The 23360-nt window shown below is 36.6% G+C and overlaps 1 protein-coding gene across 1 annotated transcript; it reads right to left on the bottom strand.

The window, feature by feature from the left end:
- Positions 1–207: 207 nt before the first annotated feature.
- SPESP1 (sperm equatorial segment protein 1) lies at positions 208–21736 on the bottom strand. The gene is given in 2 exon segments (NM_001177931.1): positions 208–1385; positions 21625–21736. Coding segments are annotated over 2 exon segments (1059 nt in total). The 5' UTR covers positions 21689–21736; the 3' UTR covers positions 208–390.
- Between the last annotated feature and the right edge of the window lie 1624 nt (positions 21737–23360).

The raw sequence follows: 23360 nt of genomic DNA, 5'->3' as shown, positions 1-23360 counted from the left end.
AATAAATAAGGGCAAAAAAAAGGACCACATATCCTAAAATTTTATATTTATATGCAATTATTTAAAACCATCTACATATATAGATATACAAAGTCTCTTAAATCTTATAAAATGGATGAATTAACTAACCTATTCAAGTAAAATCAGAGCTTAAACATTCTAAAGATTAGAACTTCATAACTTTAATTAATGAGAAAAAACTACAAATTCCTGAACCAAAATTTTATTTTAAATTATTAGTTTAGTGCATATGAAAAATTTTCATAACACGTGACATGTAAAGATGTTAGCACATTGAAATACAAGAGAAAATATTTTTATACAGCTTTAAATCATGAATATGCTTATTTCTCCTGTGACTGAATGCACAGTTAGCTTAAATCAACTTTGTCATGGAATATTAAGTAGATTTATAATTTTTATATTATTGTTTAATAATTTCCTAATAAGGTTTTGAGTTTCTCCTTTATTTACACATAATATATTTTTTAATATACTGAATACTGCAATAGCTTTTTTTCTCATCTCTGGTGGAACATATTGAATATCTAAATATTCAGATAATTTTGATCTAGAATTATACAGCATGTTAATAACAGTTTCAATGTCATCAATTCCACCACTGCTTCGTCCTAGTGGCAACATCTGGGATTTATACATTTTTTCTAATTTATGTTCTGCTGCTGCTGCCAGAGCAAGGCTTCGTTTCAAGTGTTCTTTAGAGGCTTGAATGTCTGCTCTATATTCTGGCTTGAAGCTCTCAGGAAGAGGTACCTGTTGCACTTGTGAATCAATATCTGAAATTTTTTTCAAAATGTCTTCATTATACGGATTCTCTGGTTCGGGATTTTCCCACTCATAGTCACCTGAGAGCTGAGGGACATCTTCTGGGATAGTATTCAGGTCAATGTCCTTAGTTGAAGGGGTGACAACTTGACTTGTAAATGATTCATGAACATCTGGCGATGACTTTCCTGGTTCAGTTTGACTTACAGTTGGCTCTGGCTCTGGCTCTAGCTCTTCTTTTTCAATGTAAGGTTCTTTTGCATGTAAAACAACAGAAATATTATTTGGTTTAATCGACCAGAATGCTGTACTTTTAGTACTTCTTTGCTTCTCTATTTCCAGTGTGAAGCCCCTAGTAGGGAAAGTTGTAGTTTCCTCAGTGACAGGATTGATTAAAACATCATTCTCAGCTGAACCTTCCTCATGTGTAATTATCTCCCTAAATTTTGATACTCTCGGTCCTACAGAATTAACATTATTAGGAGACTTTGATTTTTTCTGACGACCTGGCTCCTTAGTGGGAACACTTAGTATTAGGTTCTGTAAAACTTGTACGTAATGATTCAAGTTTTGTTCTTCTTCAGGCGTCACAGTTATTCCTTAAGGGGAAAAAACCAAACAATAAGTAACATTTATTATTATACATGACATATTGACAGAACCTACTAATCTAAACTTACTTTACATAGTATCACTTAAAAGTTGATATAAAGAACCAAGAAATAAACACTTTTGACACAGTCAATTCTCACTTAAATGAACAAAATTATTTTTTTCAGATTCTCATTAAAACAGATGAGCAAGATTAGTGCAAAAATCACATATTAACATAATTCTCTAAATCTCTTTGCTTTTATTCTCCCATATTACTAATGATTCAGTAGGCAACTTATTAAAACAAATTTTTTTCCTTTTTTACAGCCACACCCACAGCATATGGAAGTTCCAAGGCTAGGGGTCAAATCAGAGCCGCAGCTGCAGACCTACCCACAGCCACAGCAATGCCAGATCCAAGCCATATCTGCAACCTACTCCACAGCTTGTGGCAACACTTGATCCTTGACCCACTGAGCAAGGTCAGGGATCAAACCCACATCCTCATGGAGAAGGTCCTTAACCCTCTGAGCCACAGTGGGAACTCAGAAATTCTTGATTGTGTTCTCAACATAGTAGTATGCTGTAGTAGGTTCACACTGGCTCACCAGAGCCAATTACTAAATTTTGGGGAATTTTGTGAGCCAGATGGTAAACACAGACATCGTTAAGAAATAAATTATCCAAATTTACAATCAAATAAATTGTATTCAAAATAAAATAATAAAAAAACTGTAGGAACAAAAGTGGCATGAAATCTGGGCTTCCCGTGTGGCTCACAACAAAAGTGGCAGGAAATCTGAAGGGGGAATTGGAAAACAATGATTGAAAAGACAGTAATAGCTCTTACTGATTAAGCGATTACTATGTTTCAGGCACTATTCTATGGGCTTTGAATAAGAAATGTTTTTATATAGAGGAAAAGGAGGACACCTAGAAAGGACAGGTAATTTGTTTAAGATTATATTTCATTTATAAGTAGTAATAATGGCATTAAAACACAGGCTGCCTTACTTCAAGGAGATACATATAACAACTACACAATGCTGTAAAAAGATGATTCAAGGATGCTGGCAAAGTAGTAGAAGTATGATAATAAAATTGTTCTAGAGGAATACGGCTCTATTTTTAAATACATGTGAGTATTAAAATATCATAAATAAATAGGTAAAATATACAAAATCTGCTCTACCATCAACTGAACCAAATGTATCCCTTTCATATATTAAAATGTATTGGAAATATTAAAAATAACATATTTTAACAGTATGGGTAGGAACTGACAGTTAATGACATAAAAGAATAAATTCACTTCACACAGAGGTAAAAGGCAAATTAATTACCCTAGTTTATTCTCAGGAAAACAATAAAATCATGATTTAAAATGAGCAATGAAATATAAAACTTCAATCAACAAACAATATATTCAAAATATATACTTCCTTCTCATAGAATAGTTGATTAAAGAAGGAGGAAGAAGGTTAAGGAATAACATAAAAGTCAATTAGCATGAAAATTTGCTAAAATTCACTGTTCGTTAAAAAATGCAAGTTAAAAACAATTTTTATTTTGCCAATTAGGCAAACAATTTTTTAAACAATAAAACTGAGGATTGTCATGTGTAAAGTCCTTACTTTCCTTATGATCTCCAGATTCTTCATTAGTCTCTCTCTAACATGCTGGTCTTTTCTTTATAGAACTTGGGATATTTTTAACTATGTATTTATTTAATGTTTGCTAGCTGCCAAAATACTATAAGCTCTCTGAGAGGTGTGACCATGACTGCTTTGCTCTCCATTTCCTCTATTCTAACCACTGCCTAGAGTCATAGGAGACAGTCAAAAGGCATTTGTTAAATAACTGAATGAATCAAATGCTGACAAGTAGATAAATTAATAACTTAGCTTAAGGAAATAATCACAAGCAAAAAATTTCTACAGAAGAATGCTGTAGAGGAAAACTAAACTCCATGTTATGTTTAAGATAAATCAGCCAATCTAAGGACTTTTTTTATTTTTAAGTTTGGTTTTTGTTTGTTTTTGGCCAATAGTCCAATAATTATTAGGAAGAAAATCTGGACAATTTTTTTAAAGTCCCCTTATTTTAGGCAAAGCAGGTAGTATTTTTATAATAATAAAAGATACTGCTTTTTTTTTTTTTTTTTTTGTCTTTTCTAGGGCCACACTCACGGCATATGGAGGTTCCCAGGCTAGGGGTCTAATTGGAGCTATCGCTGCTGGCCTATGCCAGAGCCACAGCAACACCAGATCTGAGGTGCGTCTGCAACCTACACCACAGCTCACGGCAACGCCAGATCCTTAATCCACTGAGCAAGCCCAGTGATTGAAATGGCAACTTCATGGTTCCTACTTGGATTTGTTTCCGCTGTACCACCACTGGACCTCCAAAGACACTTCTTTAACCATACTTTTCTAAATTTTTAAATCTGAAGTTTATCTAAAACAACATCATAAACACTGTTGCTAAACAGTTCCAATTTTGAGGACGCCTCCGAACTTCTAACTGGTTCTTACTAAATAGTCTAATACAGGTTTAGATTACATAAATTTAACTAATTTATTTAAGTTCTATTAACTTCCTTTTATTGGATTTCATCAATCTCTGAAGTAATATATTAACATAATTTTATGGAAATTACAATCTTAAGCAGTGTTTAAATACTTTGATGATTATCTATTAACATATTTTAAAGTATGCAATTCAATGATTTTTTTTTTTATATACTCATGGTTGTGTAAACTTCACCCCGAAAAGAAGCCCATTCCCCACTGCCCCTACCCCTCAACCCTAGGCAACCACTAATCTATTTTCGGTCTCTATAGATTTGCCTATTCTAGGCATTTCACTTAAAACAATACGTGTCGTTTTGTGACTGGCTTCTTTCACTTAGCATAATGCTTTCAAGGTCATCCATGCTGTAGCATATATCAGTATGTGATTCCTTTTTATGGCCAAATAATATTCCATTGTAAAGGTATACTACATTTTGTTTATTCATTCATCAGTTGATAGACATTTGAGTCATTTCCACTTTTTAGTGATTATAAGCAATATTGCTATGAACATTCATGTACAAGTTTTTATGTGGATGTACATTTTCATTTCTCTTGTGTATATGCCTAGGAGTCCAATTGCTAGGTCATATAGTAACACTATGTTTAATCCTTTGAAGAACTACCAAAGCAGCTGGATTCTCACCAGCAGTATACAAGGGTTCTAATTTCTCCATATCTTTCAAATACTTGTTATAGCCATCTTTGCGGGTATGAGGTCCCATCTTACTGTGGTTTTTGACTTATATTTCTCTAACAGCTAATGATATTGAGCACCTTTCCATATGCCTGTCGACCATTTGTATATCTGCTTTGGAGAAATGTCTATTCTGATTACTTTCCCCATTTTTTAACTGGGTTGTCTTTTTGAGTTTTAAGAATTCTTTATATATTCTCAAGACCAGTATCATACATATGACCTGAAATATTTTCTCCTACTCTGTAAATTGTCTTTTTAATTTCTTAATGTTATTATCATTTGCAGCACAAAAGTTTTAAATTTTGTTGTAGTTCAATTTACCCATTTTTTTTTGTTGCTTATGCTTCTGGTGTCATACCTTAGAAAGCACTATATTTTTATCTAAGAGTTTTTATAGTTTTAGCTCTTACTTTTATATACATTATCTAGCTTGATTTAATTTTTATATATGATTTGAGGTAAGGATCTAAGTTTATTTTTTGCCTGGTATTCCAGTATCATTTGTTGAAAAGACTATTCTTTTCCCCACTCAATTGTCTTGGCATCCTTGTTGAAAATCAACTGACCATAAATGTAAGAGTTCCTTTATGGACTCTCAATTCAATTTCAGTAATACGTATGTCTATTCTTATGCCAGTACTACACAATCTTGAAAACTACACTGTAATAGTAAGTTTTGAAATCTCCTTGAGCTTTGTTTTTCTTTTTCAGGATTTATGAATATTGTGGGTCTCTTTCAATTTCATATGAACTTTAGTATCAGGTTGTTAATTTCTGCAAAAAAAAAAAGCAGGCTAGGATTTTGATTGGGATTGTGTTGAATGTGTAGATCAATTTGGGGAGTATCACCATCCTATACTTTTTTAACAGCCTTCAAAATTATATATATTCACATAACTAGAATCATACTATACACTGATCAGTATTTTAAAATTTTTTTATTAAGATATGCCTCATATATTTTTAAGCCATTAAATTTTCTTGGCCTTGAAACCACAACTCTAAGAATCTAGAACATTATTTTTCATCTGAAAAGTAAGCAACACAAATAAATTACTTTTCATTTTACCTCCTAAGACTAAGTGATAAAAATGAAATTTACTGAGCAAGATTATTTTGGACCAGGAAAGCAGAAGACCTGGGGTATAAGTCCTTGGCATCTAATGTCATCTTTGGGAATGTTTTTATCCACCCCATTCTTTTCAAGAACTACACGGTGCAACAATAAAGGTTAATGTAGCAACCAGCAACAACTGGCGAACCTATCAATAAGCAAATAAATTTTAAGGAAAAAGCATATTCTATATATTTCAGCACATTTAAAAGGTTAAATTCAGTTGGTCTTGGAGCATCAAGTTCTCTTTATCCTTTTGTGGTATAGCCATCAAGATCATTTAGGAGGACTCCTTAGTGTGAATGGTCCTCGACACATTTCATTAACTTCTAAAAGAATATGGTAGCTTATCTTCTAATCTGTGAATCCTGTTAGTAGGGGAGCCTCTGGGAATATAGCAAAAGAATCACCTGTTCCTAAATACTTTATAGTATTTACCTGTATTTATCCTGTCCCTAAATACTTCACAGAAAGAAGAAAGTGTGGTCTTTTTGTAAGCATTCATTCGTATTATTTTTTGTGTATGGAAACACTTTTTCCTATCTTAGAACATAAATAAAATTAAATGTAAATAATATATTTAAATATTAGATGAAATCCATCCGAGTACAGTATTAATTCTTTGAAAAGTAGTTCTTATACTTTTGAGTTTCATTATGGCTCATAGGCATCTTACAGTCTTACCCTTTTCTTTAGTGTTCAAATAGTCACAATTAGCCAGTTGGAGCCACTGTAAGATGCCTCTTGTGTCCTTTTTTATTAAATTTTTTATTATAGTTGCCTCTTGTGTTCTTTTGAGGGAGCCTCTGCATTTTCAAAACATCGTTGCTTACTCTCTGGCAGTTACTGCTGCCTGCCTCCCTCCAATCTTTTACCCTACTCCTACCCTTACCCCACCTATCTGTATACTTATCTTCCTAAATATGAAAAGCAGGTATCCTGAAGAAGTTCTGATTTCTTTTTTTTTATTATTACTCAAATGAATTTATCACATCTGTAGTTGTATAATGATCATAACAATCCCATTTCACAGGATTTCCATCCCACAGCCCAAGCACATCCCCCCTCCCCCTGAACTGTCTCCTCTGGAGACCAAAAGTTTTTCCAATGTCTGTGAGTCAGCATCTGTTCTGCAAAGAAGTTCAGTCTGTACTTTTTTCAGATTCCACATGTCAGTGAAAGCATTTGATGTTGATGTCTCATTGTATGGCTCACTTCACTTAGCATAATAATTTCTAGGTCCATCCATGTTGCAAAAAATACCAGTATTTTGTTCCTTTTAATGGCTGAGTAATATTACATTGTGTATGTGTACCACATATTCTGGATCCTCTCCTCTGTTGATGGACATTTAGGTTGTTTCCATGTCTTGGGTATCGAAAATAGTGCTGCAATGAACATCGGAGTACATGTGTCTTTTTGAGTCATGGGTTTCTCTCGATAGATGCCCAGGAGTGGGATTGCTGGATCAAATGGTAATTCTATGTTTAGTTTTCTGAGGAATCTCCATACTGCTTTCCACAGTGGTTGAACCAATTTACAATCCCACCAGCAGTGTAATAGGGTTTCTTTTTTCTTCACACCCTGTCCAGCACTTATTGTTTGTAGGCTTTTTGATGATGGCCATTCTGGCTGGTGTAAGGTGGTACCTCAGAGTGGTTTTGATTTGCATCTCTCTAATAATGAGTGATGTTGAACATCTTTTCATGTGTTTTTTGGCCATCTGTATGCCTTCTTTGGAGAACTGTCTGTTTAGATCTTCTGCCCATTTTTTGATGGGGTTGTTTTTTTTTTTTTTTTTAGGTATGGAGCTGCAGAAGGTGTTTATAAATTTTGGAGATTAATTCCTTGTTAGTTGATTCACTTGCAAAGATTTTCTGCCATTCTGTGGGTTGTCTTTTCGTTTTGTTTAGGGTTTCCTTTACTGTGCAGAAACTTTTCAGTTTGAGTAGGTCCCATTTGTTTATTTTTGTTCTTATTGTCATTACTCTCTGAGGTGGGTCTGAGAAGATGTTGCTGTCGTTTATGTCAGAGAGTGTTTGGCCTATGTTTTCCTCTAAGAGTTTTATAGTGTCTGGTCTTATATCTAGGTCTTTAATCTATTTTGAGTTTATTTTTGTGTATGGTGTTAGGGAGTGTTCTAATTTCATTGTTTTCCATGTGGCTGTCCAGTTTTCCCAGCACCACTTATTGAACAAGCTCTCCTTTATCCATTGTATATCCATTGTATATCCTTGCCTCCTTTGTAATAGATGAGTTGGCTGTAGGTGCATGGGTTGAATTCTGGACTTTCTATACTGTTCCAATGATCTATATGACTGTCTTTGTGCCAGTACCATACGATTTTGATGACTGTTGCTTTTTAGTATAGTCAGAAGTCCAGGAGCCTGATTCCTCCAGCTCCATTTTTCTTTTTCAGGATGGCTTTGACTATTCTGGGTCATTTGTGCTTCCATACAAACTTTCAGGATATTTTGTTTGAGTTCTGTGAAAAATGTCCTTGGTAATTTGATAGGGATTGCACTGAATCTGTAGATTGCCTTGGGTAGTATAGTCATTTTGAGAATATCAACTCTTCTTGTCCAAGAGCATGGTATATCTTTCCATCTATTTGTGTCATCTTTGATTTCTTTCATCAGTGTCTTATAGTTTTCAGAGTACAGGTCTTGTGTCTCCCTAGGTAGGTTTACTCCTAGGCATTTTATTCTTTTGGATGCAATGGTAAATGGGATTGCTTCCCTAATTTATCTTTCTGCTCTTTCATTGTTACTGTATAGAAATGCCATCGATTTCTGTGTATTAATTTTGTATCCTGCGACTTTGCCAAATTCATGGATGAGATCTAACAGTTTTCTGGTAGAGTCTTTAGGATTCTCTAGCTATAGTATCATGTCATCTGCAAATAGGGATAGTTTTACTTCTTCCTTTCCAATTTGGATTCCTTTTATCTCTTTTACTTCTCTGATTGCTGTGGCTAGGACTTCCAAGACTATGTTGAATAGTAGGGGTGAGAGTGGACATCCTTGTCTTGTTCCTGATCTCGGTGGGAATTCTTTCATCTTTTCACCATTGAGAATGATGTCAGCTGTGGGTTTGTCATATAAGGCCTTTATTATGTTGAGGTAGATTCCCTCTATGCCCACTTTCTGAATGGTTTTTATCAGAAATGGGTGTTGGATTTTGTCAAAGGCTTTTTCTGCATCTATTGAGAGGATCATGTTTTCATTCTTCAGTTTGTTAATGTGGTGTATCACACTGATGGATTTGCAGATATTGAAGAACCCTTGCATCCCTGGGATAAATCCCACTTGATCATGATGTACAGTCCTTTTAATGTATTGTTGGATGCAGTTTGCTAGTATTTTGTTGAGGATTTTTGCACCTGTGTTCATCAGTGTAATTGGCCTGTAGATTTCTTTTTTTGTGGTATCTTTGTCTGGTTTTGATATCAGGGTGATGGTGGCCTCATAGAATGAGTTTAGGAGTATCCCTTCCTCCGCAATTTTTTGAAATAGTATCAGAAGGATAGGTATTAGCTCTTCTTTAAATGTTTGGTAAAATTCACCTGTTTAGCCATCTGGTCCTGGACCTCTGTTTGTTAGAAGTTTTTTAATCACAGTTTCAATTTCAGTTCTTGTGATTGGTCCGTTCATCTTTTCTATTTCATCTTGGTTTAGTCTTGGAAGATTGTACTTTTCTAAGAATTTTTCCATTTCTTCTAGGTTTTCCATTTTATTGGCGTATAGTTGCACATAGTAGTCTCTTATGATCCTTTGTATTTCTGTGATGCCTGTTGTTACTTCTCTTTTTTCCTTTCTAATTTTATTGATTTGAGTCCTCTCTCTTTTTTGCTTGATAAGTCTGGCTAAGGGATTATCCATTTTGTTGATTTCTTCAAAGAACCAGCTTTTTGTTTCATTGATCTTTTCTATGGTTTTCTTCATTTCTATTTCATTGATTTCTGCTCTGATCTTTAGGATTTCTTCCTTCCTTCTGTTCTTCTCCCTCTTGCTGCTTTAGATGTAAAGTTAGCATGTTTATTTGAGCTTTTTCTTGTTTTCTGAGGTAGGCTTGTGTTGCTATAAACTTTCCTCTCAGAACGGCTTTTGCTGTATCCCATAGGTTTTGGTGTTGTATCTTTGTTGTCATTTGCTTCTAGGTATTTTTCAATTTCCTCAGTGATCCATTGGTTGTTTAGTAGCATGTTGTTGAGTCTCCACGTGTTTGTGTTTTTTGCAGTTTTTTTATTGTTGTTGATTTTGAGTCATACAGCATTGTGTTCAGAAAAGATGCTTAATACGATTTCAATTTTCTTAAAGTTACCAAGGTTGGATTCATAGCCCAGGATGTGATCGATCTTAGAGAATGTTCCATGTGCACTTGAGAAGAATGTGTATTCTGTTGCTTTTGGATGGAATGTCCTATAAATACCTATAAAGTCCATCTGGTCTAATGCTTCATTCAGGGCCTGTGTTTCCTTATTGATTTTCTGTCTGGATGATCTGTCCATTGCTGTAAGTGGGGTGTTAAAGTCCCCCACCACTATTGTGTCATTGTTGATTGATCCTTTTAAGGCTGTTATCAGTTGCCTTATATATTGTGGTGAACCTAGGTTGGGGGCGTAGATATTTAAAATTGTTATATCATCTTCTTGGATTGATCCTTTGATCATTATGTAGTGACCTTCCTTGTCCCTTAAAATATTCTTCATTTTAAAGTTTATTTTGTCTGATATGAGTATTGCTCCTCCAGCTTTCTTTTGATCCCTGTTTGCATGAAATATTTTCTTCCATCCTCTCACTTTCAATTTCTATGTGTCCCTAGAAGTGAAGTGGGTCTCTTGAAGACAGCATATGTATGGATCTTGTTTTTGTATCCATTCAGCCAGTCTATGTCTTTTGGTTGGGGTATTCAGTCCATTAACATTTAAGGTAATTATTGATATGTATGTTCTTTTTTTTTTTTTTTGTCTTTTTGCCGTTTCTTGGGCTGCTTCCATGGCATATGGAGGTTCCCAGGCTAGGGGTCTAATCGGAGCTGTAGCTGCCAGCCTACGCCCGAGCCACAGCAACGCAGAATCCGAGCCACGTCTGTGACCTACACCACAGCTCACAGCAACGCCAGATCATTAACCCACTGAGCAAGGGCAGGGACTGAACCCGCAACCTCATGGTTCCTAGTCGGATTCGTTAACCACTGCGCCATGACGGGAACTCCGATATGTATGTTCTTATTGCCATTTTATTAATTGCTTTGGATTTGTTTTTGTTGCTCTTTTTTCTTCTCTTCTTCTCTTGTTCTCTTGTCTTGTAGTTTGATAACTATATTTAGTGTTATATTTGAGTTGATTTTTCTTATTTGTGTATGTATCAATTGTAGATTTTTGGTTTGCAGTTATTCTTAAGTTTTGATATGAGTCTATATGTACATGAGATTGTTTTAAGTTGTTGGTCTCTTAACTGCAAGTGCATATCCAGTGTCCTGCATTTGTACCCACCTCTTCTCATGATTTCTGATTTTGGTGGCATAATTGTGCATGGATGACTTCGTATCTTTACTGTATATATACCTTTACTGGTGAGCCTTGTCATTTGTGGTATTTTTGTTTCTGGTTGCTGCCTTTTCTTTTCTGCCTAGAGAAGTTCCTTTAGTATTTGTTGTAAGGCTGGTTTGGTGTTGCTGAATTCTCTTTCCTTTTGCTTGTCTGCAAAGCTTTTGATTTCTCCTTCAAATCTGAATGACAGCCTTGCTGGGTAAAGTAATCTTGGTTGGAGGTTTTTTCCTTTCATCACGTTAAGTTTATCATGCCACTCCCTTGTGGCCTGCAGAGTTTCTATTGAAAAATCTGCCAATAACCTTATTGGGGTTCCCTTGTATGTCTTTTCCCTAGCTGCTTTCAGTATTTTCTCTTTGTCTTTAATTTTGGTCAGTTGGATTAATATGTGTCTCAGGGTTTATTTTATATGGTACTTCCTGGATTTGAGTGAGGAGCTCCTTTCCCATGTTAGGGAAGTTTTCGGCTATTATCTCTTCAAATAGTTTTTCTGTCCCCTTCTCTCTCTCTTCTCCTTCTGGCACCCCATAATACAGATGTTGGTGCATTTAACGTTGTCTGAGACTCTCTTCATTTGTTTTCAATCTTTTTTCTCTTTTCTGTGCTGCAGCCATAATTTCCACTAATCTGTCCTCCACCTTGCTTATTCGTTCTTCTGCCTCCTGTATCTGCTGTTAGCTGCTCCTAGTGAATTTTTTATTTCAGTTATTGTATTTTGTGTTTCTTAGTTAAGTTTTATATCTTGTTACCTCTTTGCTCAGTGTTTCCTGTAAGTTATCCATCTTTGCCTCCAGTTTATTTCCAGTGTTTTGCATCACCTTCAGCATCAACAGTCTAAAGTCTTTTTCCTGGAGGCTGAGAATCTCCTCATCACTTAGCTGATTTTCTGGGGTTTTTCCTTTCTCCCTCATCTGAGTTATAGTTCTCTGTCTTTTCATTTTTATAGGTTTTTGTTGTGGTGACCTTTTTACAGATAATAGAGTTGTAGCCTCTCTTACTTCTGGGGTCTGCCCCTCTTGTGGCTGAAGTTGGTATGGGGGCTTGCTGTAGGCTTCCTGATGGGAGGGGCTGATGACTGCCCATTGGTAGGTAGAGCCAACTCCTATCCCTTTGGTGGGTGGGCCTGTGTCTATGAATGGGATTACAGGTGGCTGTGTGACTCTTTAGGCAGCCTGTTTACTGAGGGGCAGGGCTGTGAACCCACCTGGAATGTTGTTTGCCCTGGGGCTTCTCAGGGCTGATGCGTGGGGCCAGGTTTTCCCAAAATGGCCACCTCCAGAGAAAGGCATACTGCTGAATATTCCTGAGAGGTTTGCTTCCAATGTCCTTCCCTCACAAGCCACATTCACACCTGTTTTCCCAGGATGTCCTCCAAGAACTGCAGTCAGGATTGACCCAGATTCCTATGGAGACTTTGCTTTGCCCTGGGACCCAGTGCATGTGAAAGTTTGTGTGCGCCTTTTAAGAATGGGGTCTCTGTTTTCCCCAGTCCTGTGGAGCTCCTTCACACAAGCCCCACTGGCCTTCAATGCCAGTTGCTCCAGGGGCTCTTTCTCCCAGTGCCAGATCCCCACAGGTGGCAGTTTGATGTGGGGCTCAGAACTCTCACTCCTGTAGGTGAGTCTCTGTGAACCAGTTAGTTTCAAGTCTGTAGGGCTTCCCACTCGGGAGGTATGGGGTTGCTTATATCATGTAATTGCCCGTCCTGCCTCTTGATGTGGCCTCCTCTTTTTCTTCTGGAGTAGGATATCTTTTTTAATGTTTCCAGTCCATTTGGGTGAAGAATGCTCAGGCTTTAGGTGTGAATTTTGTTGTTTTTAGGAGAGAAGCTGAGATCCAGTTCTTCTGTTCTGCCATCTTAATCCCATCTCCCCCTGATTTCTTTTAATGTAACACAACATTAGAGACAAAAGTCTGAGGGCTATAGGTGTATTTCAAGACTGCCTTGATGGAGTAACACTGTTATTAGGAAATGTTAGTCAACAGAACTAGAAAATATATATGTAAAGACATTAAATTTAAGTTAAATTTTTCAAACTGAGTTTTAACATTAATTTAAGGCATATATACCTTAACTTTAAACCTTTATCTAAATTTAACTGATTTCCTTTTTGTAACATGATAAACAATACAACTATTACTTTAGCTGGAAATCTTGATTAAAACTAGCATAATTATTGGTTTAGTCAATGACAATTTATTAATATTAAACTTAGCATAAAATTATTTACAAAATAACAAGATTGAATATTACAATTGTCTTTATATAATCTGACTACATGCTACTCCAACTAATGAATCTTGTTTGGGGTTACTTATAATTTTTAAAACTGTTTTGTTTTTTTGTTTTGTTTTGTTTGTCTTTTTTTTGCTATTTCTTGGGCCGCTCCTGCGGCATATGTGGGTTCCCAGACTAGGGGCTGAATCAGAGCTGCAGCCACCAGCCTACGCCAGAGCCACAGCAACGCGGGATCCGAGCCGCATCTGCAACCTATACCACAGCTCTCGGCAACGCCGGATGGTTAACCCACTGAGCAAGGGCAGGGACCGAACCCTCGACCTCATGGTTCCTAGTCGGATTCATTAACCACTGCGCCACAACAGGAACTCCCTGTTTTGTTGTTAAATGTACAATTGTCTGATATATTCTCCATTCTAATTCTTTTTTGAAATTGTTTATATTTTAACTGTCAATTATTTCTTGGTAGCAGCATTACAACATTAGAGTTTAAGGGAAGCTTGTTTCTTTAGTAGTATACTTTATCATATCAATGAAAAATATAAGCAGTTTGTTCTGTCACAGTCAAGAATTTATTTGGTTAATCTAATGACTCATGTAGTTACCCAAATAACCTTTGTATATATATAAGTTATTTCTGATAAACTCAGTTTTTTATGTGTAAGAAATTTTAACAATTTCCATCATTTAAATTTCTATGCAAGATTTTAAATATTTGCATACATTAAAATATAATGCTTGAGAACTAAACTAAGTTGGTAATATTTTGTTACTTGGTTTGGGCACTGGTTACACAGGAACATTATAAAAATTCATTAAGCTGTATGCTTATGATTGTGCACTTTATTCTACATATATTAATATTTAAAATCTCATGCTTGTAACTCTGTTTTGCATTATAGTTACTGGACATTAACACAAAGATAAAATAAATACTCATTTTTAAAGAACTAGATTTTATAAAAAAAATTTAATTTTATCAAGAGATTATTTTCATTTTAGTTAGAAGAGCTAAATGAAGATGTATATAAACCAAGAGTTGTATTTACCAGTTTAATTATGCTACAATTTTTATTGCTTTAAAGTAAGAGGAAGTTAATACGTTTCTTAAATTTAAGATTATGAATATGAAAACAGAACACTTAAGATTATTTTTCTTCCATCAAAAAGTTAGGAGTGGTTTGGTTCCCCTATCACAGCTAAGAAACTATGGTCTCTGTGACCAAAGATATTAAAATTTTTTAACCAAAAAAATGTGACTTTTACATCTTGTTACTCATTGTAAGCTATAAATAATGCTTTTAACACATCTACATTAATTGGCTTATTTTACTTTTTAAAGAAACACATAAAAATCCACCCCAAGAAAACTTAGTGCTCTGTTAACAATGTTGTAAACAATATAGTCAATGAGTTTTTAAAATGATATTTGGAAGTCTCAAATTCTTAAAAATTCACTATTATGCACCAATTAAAATATTTAATTGCATGAATATATCTAAATGAATAAAACTTTGATTTGTAATAGGTGTAAAAAACAATTTCTTGGGGGGATTCTCTTCATGGCTCAGCAGAAATGAATCTGAATAGATATCCATGAGGATACGGGTTCGATCCCTGGCCTCACTCAGTGGGTCAGGGATCTGGCATTGCCGTGAGCTATGGTGTAGGTAGCAGACATGGCTCAGATCTGGCATTGCTATGGCTGTGGCTGGCAGCTGTAGTTCCAATTCAACTTCCATATGCCATGGGTGCAGCCCTAAAAAAAAAAAATCTTCTACAACATCTATTTTTTTAATGGAAATATATAAATGTATTTTTTTGTAAAAATCCAGAAAGCTACACCTGTTTCTGGAGAGATTTCCTAATCAGTGAAGCTACAATGCATTAACTGTTTTAACTAACCGTTTTTTTCCCAGAAAAACCTTACACTCAAAAAAGGGGGAGGAAAAAGAGCTTCTATGCTCTAAAGAGTGACACCATGCAAAAATTACAATAAAATGTAATGCTAGTAATAAAATGCTAACATTAAAAAGCTTATTCAGTAACATACCTAATTCCCTTGACACTAAAGTTTTCAGAAAGGAAAAAAGTATGTTACCCTGAATCTTTGCCAAAGAACCAATAGTTTCCAAGGTGAATAAAAAGGAAAACTAAACCACTCCCACTTCTTCTTTGGTTAAAAAAAGGGAAAAGAGGAGATAAATTTTTTAAAAGATACAGAGCCTTAAATTTTGATGTTTTAATATGAAAAATCTTTATGTAAAGGATAATAAAATATAGAGCTATAATGAAACTGGGTAATTGTAATATTTCTTTGGGACATTCCTTATTTAATGTAATACTTAAATTCAGAAGAATACTGGTAAAAATTTAGGTCCTTTTTAAAACGTATTTTTATGTATTTTACTTATATGGTGATTGTGTAGTTATCACAGAATACAAAACTGGAAAGTAGGAGATATCCAAATCTATGTAAAATTTGGATTTTTTTGTACTTGAGGTAATATAGCTGAACTTTTCAAGAACTGTAATGAAAAACATAAATATAATGTGAATGTGGGATTTCACTTGAAATGTGTTACAAACCAAACATCTAGTGTCTTAAAAATTGGTTATTATAAAACCTACACAATACTATAAAATCATAAGAACCAATAGACTTTTTCCATTGAAATGGTCTATGTATAGTCTTTAACTATTGTAATTCTCTGATAATACTCAATATATATTGTATTTTATTTGACATTAACTTGGTTATAATTTCTGACATTCTTAATTATGTACCTGTAAACTAAAACAATTTTAAATTCACAGCAAATGTACTTATCCGAAGACTTTAAAAAGAAAAAAATGAGGTTTGCCATCAAATAATTTTAAAGTAAAAAGAATGCTGCTAGTAAAATAATGTACACTGGTTAATTGCCTATTAATAATGAAAAATTAAAGGACAATTTTAGACAAACTCAAATTATTGAATTTATTTCCAGTCTCTCTAAATATTTAGAGTACTATGAATCACTACTCAGATGAAATTCTATCTAAATAATTTAGATAGATGTCTGATATTCAATTAAGACTTATTTCTCTTTTCCAGTAACTAGTACCTTATACACAAACTGAAAAATAATATAGACAAAAGCCTTGTAAACCTAATTTCAGCATACTTTGACCAAAATTAAAAATAAGTCATCACATAATTCCCACGCATGTTCTACTTAGGTACTCTTGTTTACCTGTAAAACACATGACCTCTTCCATAAGCCCCAAATAAAATGTTTTAAAACAATACATCTGGATTTCCACTTCCAAAAAGACAGAGAACATGTATTTTCCCCCCATCCTTCTCACTAAGCACAGTTAAAAACCCCTGGACATTATATATAAGACAAGCATGAGAAGATTTGGAAAGGTAGAGAGATGAAGGCAGACCAACCAGGGACTTCAGGACCTGTATAATATCACACCAGTGAGTTCCCTAGGTTTTCTTTTTGCTACATATACCCTAGACTAGGACTAGAGAACTGGCAATCCAGAAACATCAATGGACACAGACAAAAAAGGCTCCAAGAAAGGACTGCACTCTTCATAGCCAAAGGGCCAGGAAAGGTGTAGCCTAGAAAGACAGGAAATTTTTAGACAGTAAGGCTGAGTGGAGAACATGGACTTTCACCCTCATCAACCTACGGAGCTTCTCCAACCCCTATGCCCTTATCCCACAGAAGTGTTGCTACCAAGTATGAATACCTCTTTCTTTAAGTAAAGAAGCCTGAGTAAGAAGCTAGGAATTTCATTGCTACCCTGTGGTAACAAGACAACACTTCCTATCCACCAATGAAGTGGTGTCAGAGGCCTATTTAAATCTGAAACAGCAGAGTTTAAAAGATGAGAAGTCATGTAGAGAAAGGCCCTGGAAAATGAGAAGCCATGTTGGATGTCCTCACCCAAGTTGAGCTTCCAGCTAAATACAAGCTGTATGAGTAACCTCGGTTCTACCACATGAAGCAGAGGAACTGCTTAGCTTAGTCCAGACAACCCACGGAATCATGAGAAATTATAAAATCTGGGGGTGGTCTTTTCTGCTGCAACAAATAGCCAAAAGAGCTTCACTAAATTGTATTTTGAAAAAGGAATACAAATTTAGTTTAGGCAAAAGTTACCCTATGAGTAATGTTAAAATTTAATCAGAACCAAAACAAATTCATGACCTTGAACTATATCTCTTCTACTTCTGTTGAGTAAAATGACCTAAATAATATCACCCCAGCACTGATTTGTATCCCAGGTACTTTGGTCTTTAAAAGCATGTTCTACTTTATCTCCTCTGAAAGATGGCTAATTCCATTCAGAACACAGAATATTCAAAGTGGTCTTGGTACAACTGGTTAATGTTAGAAAACAAGAAGCCTTAAAAAACACATGAGATCCTATCAAAAGAATACAGAAGATAGCTAAAAAAAAAAAAAAAAAAAAAAAAAAAAAAAAACCAGAAACAGAAAAACAGGAATTTTTTCCTGTAAAATATTAATGAAACGATTGTACCTCCAAAAGCCACCCTCTGGATGTTCACATCAGATAATCTACTCCTCATTATCTTAAACATTAATGAAGTGTGTCATAACATTCCATTCACAGAATTGTGAGCTTTTTTTGTTTTTTTCTTTTTGGCTGCACCCACAGCATGTGGAAGTTCCTGGGCCAGGGGTCAAACTCATGCCACAGCAGTGATAACACTGGATTCTTAACCTGGTATGCCACAAGGAAACTCCACATTCACAGGTTTAAAGACTCTCCCCCAAGTGCTATGGCCTTGGGCCTTGAAACAGTGAAAAGTGAATTTGCAGCACCAGAGATAAGTGACTTTGAACTTTGAATATGCTAGAAATAAAAGGAATATGCTTTTCCTTTCAATTTTTCCTTTTCAGTTCCAATTGCCAATAGATTTGAATAATTGCCTTACTACTTCCTTTGCTTTCTGTGGTCCATTAGAAGATAGACATCAAAGATTCACACTGAGTCTTCCTTTAACACTAATCTAGAGCACCAAGTTAAGAGGTTTTGTTATCTTAGCTTAAAACAATTCTGTATCAAAGTTTCTATGTGGCTCAGAATCCCACAGTGGTACAGCTGTTGCGTAGGCTGCATATGCCTGCACAGGTTCCATTCCATGGGTGCAGCCAGACCCTTCCTCAAAAAAAAAAAAAAAAATCCCATATCGTTAGCTCTAAGTCTTGCTGATTTATCCAAAGAGATGTTTGAGAATAAAATGGTTATTTGTGAGATACCAAAAATAAACCCTAAAACTAATATTTCATAGTTTTATGTTTGTAGCATCAGGCTCCTGAATATTTAGTGACTTAAAGTTATAAAATGCAAATTACATAATTTAATAGTAGTTAGTATTTAAATATATACTATTATGTTAATATTACTTTAGAAGTTATACTCTTTAAAAAGGCAAAAAGTATTCTCATTAAATAGAAAAAACCAAATTGCACAGTTGCAAATGCATTAAAGAGGCATAATTTTTAAAACTAGAAAATACTCAAAACTATGGAAAAATCAGATATAAGGAATTAATTAAATTATATAAATCTAAGTATATCATAAAAAAGATGTTTACCCAGAACCATCAGCATGTGTGTATATGCAGAGAAGTGTACCCCCAAGTCTCATTTGTATCAAGCTGAATTTAGATTAAACTCATACTAGCTAAATTTGGGTTGGGCCTATTTAAAAGGTAGTTCTAAGAATAAATTAGGTTTTCAACATATATAATTACATAATACAATACCTGTGATATTTGTATAACAAATTCAAAACTGCCTCAGTATTCTAGGAAAAAATTGTTGAAGATGTACTTTGCATTATGAAAACCTATGTGCCTTTTCTTTGGCACGAGAGAGCATTTTTTATGTAACTCTTTTGCAAACACTGTTGGAACAGCAGACATATTAAAGAATACACAACTAATTTAAATCACAATTATAAACCTGGTTTCACAGAAAAAGAAGCTAGGTTAGCATTGCCCTACATATCCCTTAATCCACTTCTGTGGAAAAGATGCAAATTACATTTTCTAAGATATCTTCTATGACCGGTATATATATTTCCTTATGTATTTTATCATCTCTATCTTCAACACAAAATCATTCCTTTTTCTGAGAAGACTCTTCTCATTTCTTACAATCCTTAAGAAAGATTAGGTAAGAGGATACAAAGAAAAAGCACAGGCCATGAAAGTACAGAGTTTGGCAGAAGGCCACACTGAGTTGAGTATCTAGGTATTGCTATCCAATAGTCTCAGAGAGTACTGTGTGACAGCATTAATGTTACCTTAACTAAAGTCTCCATAGTTGTGACCTACTGATCTACTTTTACCAAAATGCAATAACTGGAGTTAGTAACAATGACCACTAGACATCAAGAAAGGACAGTATCATCTTCAGTATGTTCTATACCTTTACAACAAAAAGGGTTTAAAACAACTATCAATTATAAATGCTAGTACTGAAGGAGCTAACTTTAGTTATCCAGGGCACTTTATTCAGAACCTTATCTACTACTATTTATGATTTAGGTTGTGCTGTGTTTTTATTTTTGAAGTCTAATTTTTTTCATTTCCCAATTTAAATTTATTATTATTATTATTACTTTAATAGTTATTTCCCCAATACAATTTTTTTCCTACTGTACAGTGTGGTGACCCAAGTTACACATTCTATTTTCACACATTACCATGCTCCATCATAAGTGACTAGACATAGTTCCCAATGCTACACAGAAGGATCTCATTGCTAATCCATTCCAAAGGCAACAGTTTGTATCTATTCATCCCAAGCTCCCCAACCACCCCACTCCGTCCCTCTCCCCCTTGGCAACCACAAATCTATTCTGCAACAAGTCCATGATGTTCTCCTCTGTGGAAAGGTTCATTTGTGCCTTGTATTAGATTCCAGCTATAAGTGACATTATATGGTATTTGTCTTTTTGTTGAAGTTAATTTTTAACTAAGACCTTTTAACAAGTCTGAAATATATAGCTCTGCATAACTAGCATACACTTTAGATTTTTTTCATATGTACCTTAGTTAGTCAAACCAAATCCCAACATTACTAAATGCTACAATGAACTACAGTTAGACTAGATGAACAAGCCTCACAGTCCTATCTGAAACATCAGGTATCAGACACTTGACCTAAATACCACAAAGTGTCCCACGATATTAATATAGTGGTCTCGGCACCTCTGAATATGGCCTTATTAGTTTTCAGCTATTGAGGAGAGACAAGTGGTAAGTTATAATCCTTCTCAACTATGGTTTTGAATCCTATGCACCTGAGGATGCTCTGTGGGAGTGCATAAGGGATCAGAGAGTAACCTGCCATCTACATCCTCTCCATGTTTAACCACAGAGCTCAAACTCTTTCTGCCAAGGGCCAGAGAGCAAACAGTTCAGGCTTTCAAGCCATCATGTCTCTGTGACAACTACTAAACTCTGCCGTTAAAAGGTGAGAAAACAGCGTGGACAACACACAAAGGAATCAGCTGGCTGTGTTCCAAGAAAACTTTACAAACAATCAAATTGGAATTTCATACTTTCGCACATCTCACAAAAGATTACGTTTCACATTCACGGCTAAAAGTGTAAATACCATGCTCAGCCAGCCACCTGGGCCTGCTAGCCAGAGAAGGCCAACCCTGCTGTATCACACCTGCAGGGACACCCTGGTAAAAGGGCCCAGGTAAACCAAGACCATCTCCGCCGGGATGAAGAGGTCACCCCGCAGGCCCATCAAGCGTCCAGCCTGGCGCACCCCGGTCACGTTTGGGACCCACTGCCTGCATCACCGCCCCACCCCACGCAGGTGGTGCGGGGCAGAGGAGGGTGCGAGTAGGACAAGGACACACCTTGGCCCTAGAGGCCAGGGCCCTCCACGCTCGGGTTTGGGAGGCGCATAGGACCAGGGAAAAGAAAAGCCAGGCCTCGGGCGGGCTCTGAACCCAAGAGGTTCCCCCACCAGTGTCCCCTGGGGTGGCTGCCGCCTCGGGCGGATCACTCACTCGGATACGCCTGCAGAGACGAAGGCCATAGCAACAGCGCAACTAGAAGGACTAAGAACTTCATGGGTATCGTCCACAGCACTCCGCCATGCGTCGGGAACGTCGTGGGGCCACCAGGCTGGCTCCCTCAGGCCGATAGGGGCGGCCGACGGTCCTACCTCAGGGTGGCAGGCGCCAGGCAACGGTTGCCACCAGCGCACAAGGGCAGGGGCGGTGGGGGAGGGGAGCGCGAACCTCGGAGCCCGCTCCCTACTTACCACTGCGCGCAGGGGGCGGGGCCACGGCGCCCAGCCCCGCCCTGGTGCACGTGCTGGCTAAGCTTTCAAAGCTCTGCAGGGCGCTGGGCCTCAGAACATCTTTGCAATCGGGTTATTGGGGCTTTGAGGGTGGATGTGGTGGGACTGGCCTATCAGGGAACCTGAACTAGTAGCCTTGCATAAAACACTGTCAGGGCACCAAAGTGTCTGATGAAAGAGAGAGACAAGTAGCCTGGCCGTTACCACAGCGTGGGCATGCCAAAATGGGAAACCATTAGGCACTGTGGAGCACAGAAGGAGGGCTCCCTATTCCAAAGGGTGGGGAGGGGGAGGTTGCCTAGATGAAGGAAAGCTTGGAGCTTCCCAAGAACTAAAAATAGTTCTGTCTAATTGTGGGGTGGGGGTGGGAGTGGGGATGGGGAGTCATTGGAGGTGAAAGCCACCTTAAGGGACTTGGGTTTGTTTTGGTTTTCAAAAGATTTGTATTCCGTTTTTTGGAAAAGACAAAACTATAGCTACGGAGAATAGATCAGTAGTTCTCAGGGGTTAGGAATGGGGAAGAGCTTGACTATAAAGGGATAATATGAGAGCTTTGGGGTGGGTGATGGATTGTTGCAGTGGCCTCAGGATCTATACATGTGTTAAAAGTCAGGATGGTAGAATCAATTTTACCATATGGTAATTTAAAAAAAATTTACAGACACCCATATCTCTACCTCAGAAGCAAGGGGATTTTATTCTGAGGCAGTGGGGAGAGACTGTAAGGTAATGAGAGGCAGAAGGTACAATTAGATTTGTGTTTCAGAAAGCTTAGTCTCCTGGGAGTTCCCTGGTGGCTCAGCAGTAAGTAATCCAACAAGTATCCATGAAGATGTGGGTTGGATCCCTGGCCTTGCTCAGTGGGTTAAGGATCTGGAGTTGCCATAAGCCATGGTGTAAGTCACAGATGCCATTCAGATCTGGCATTGCTGTGGCATAGGCTGGCAGCTGCAGCTCTGATTGGACCCCTAGCCTGGGAACTTGCGTATGCCACAGATGTGGCCCTAAAAAAAAAAAAAAAGAAAAAAAAAGAAAAGAAAAGAAAGACAAAAGGAAAGAAAAAGAGAGAAAGAAAGCAAGCTAGCTTGCTCTCCTGGAAGTATCAAGAACGGGTTGGAGGGAAGACTAGAGACAGGGAACCAAATTAGAACACTGATCCGGTAATCCAGGCATTGTTTGTTGATACAGATCTGGACTCATAATGGCAGAGAAGGTGGGACATGTGGGCAGATTTGAGAGATGTTCAGAGCTAGAATCAACAAGACTGGGAAATTAACCGAATGTGAGGAATAAGAGAAGGAATGATGCTCATATTTCTGGCTTGGCCACCTTGTATGTGCTGTAAGATGGGGAATACTAGAGTGGAGGAGGTAGAGAAAGATGATAAGGTTAGTCCAACATTGTTTTATTGGGTTGGGCTTGGGACCTCCTACTGGAGGA

This window comes from Sus scrofa, chromosome 1, assembly GCF_054392235.1.
Source record: "Sus scrofa isolate SSC_HxYL_T2T_F1_AM1 chromosome 1, Sscrofa_HxYL_maternal_Yorkshire_Landrace_v2.0, whole genome shotgun sequence".
NCBI lineage: Eukaryota > Metazoa > Chordata > Mammalia > Artiodactyla > Suidae > Sus > Sus scrofa.
Note: the sequence above shows the minus strand (reverse complement) of the source record. Positions and strands in the feature narration are given on the sequence as shown.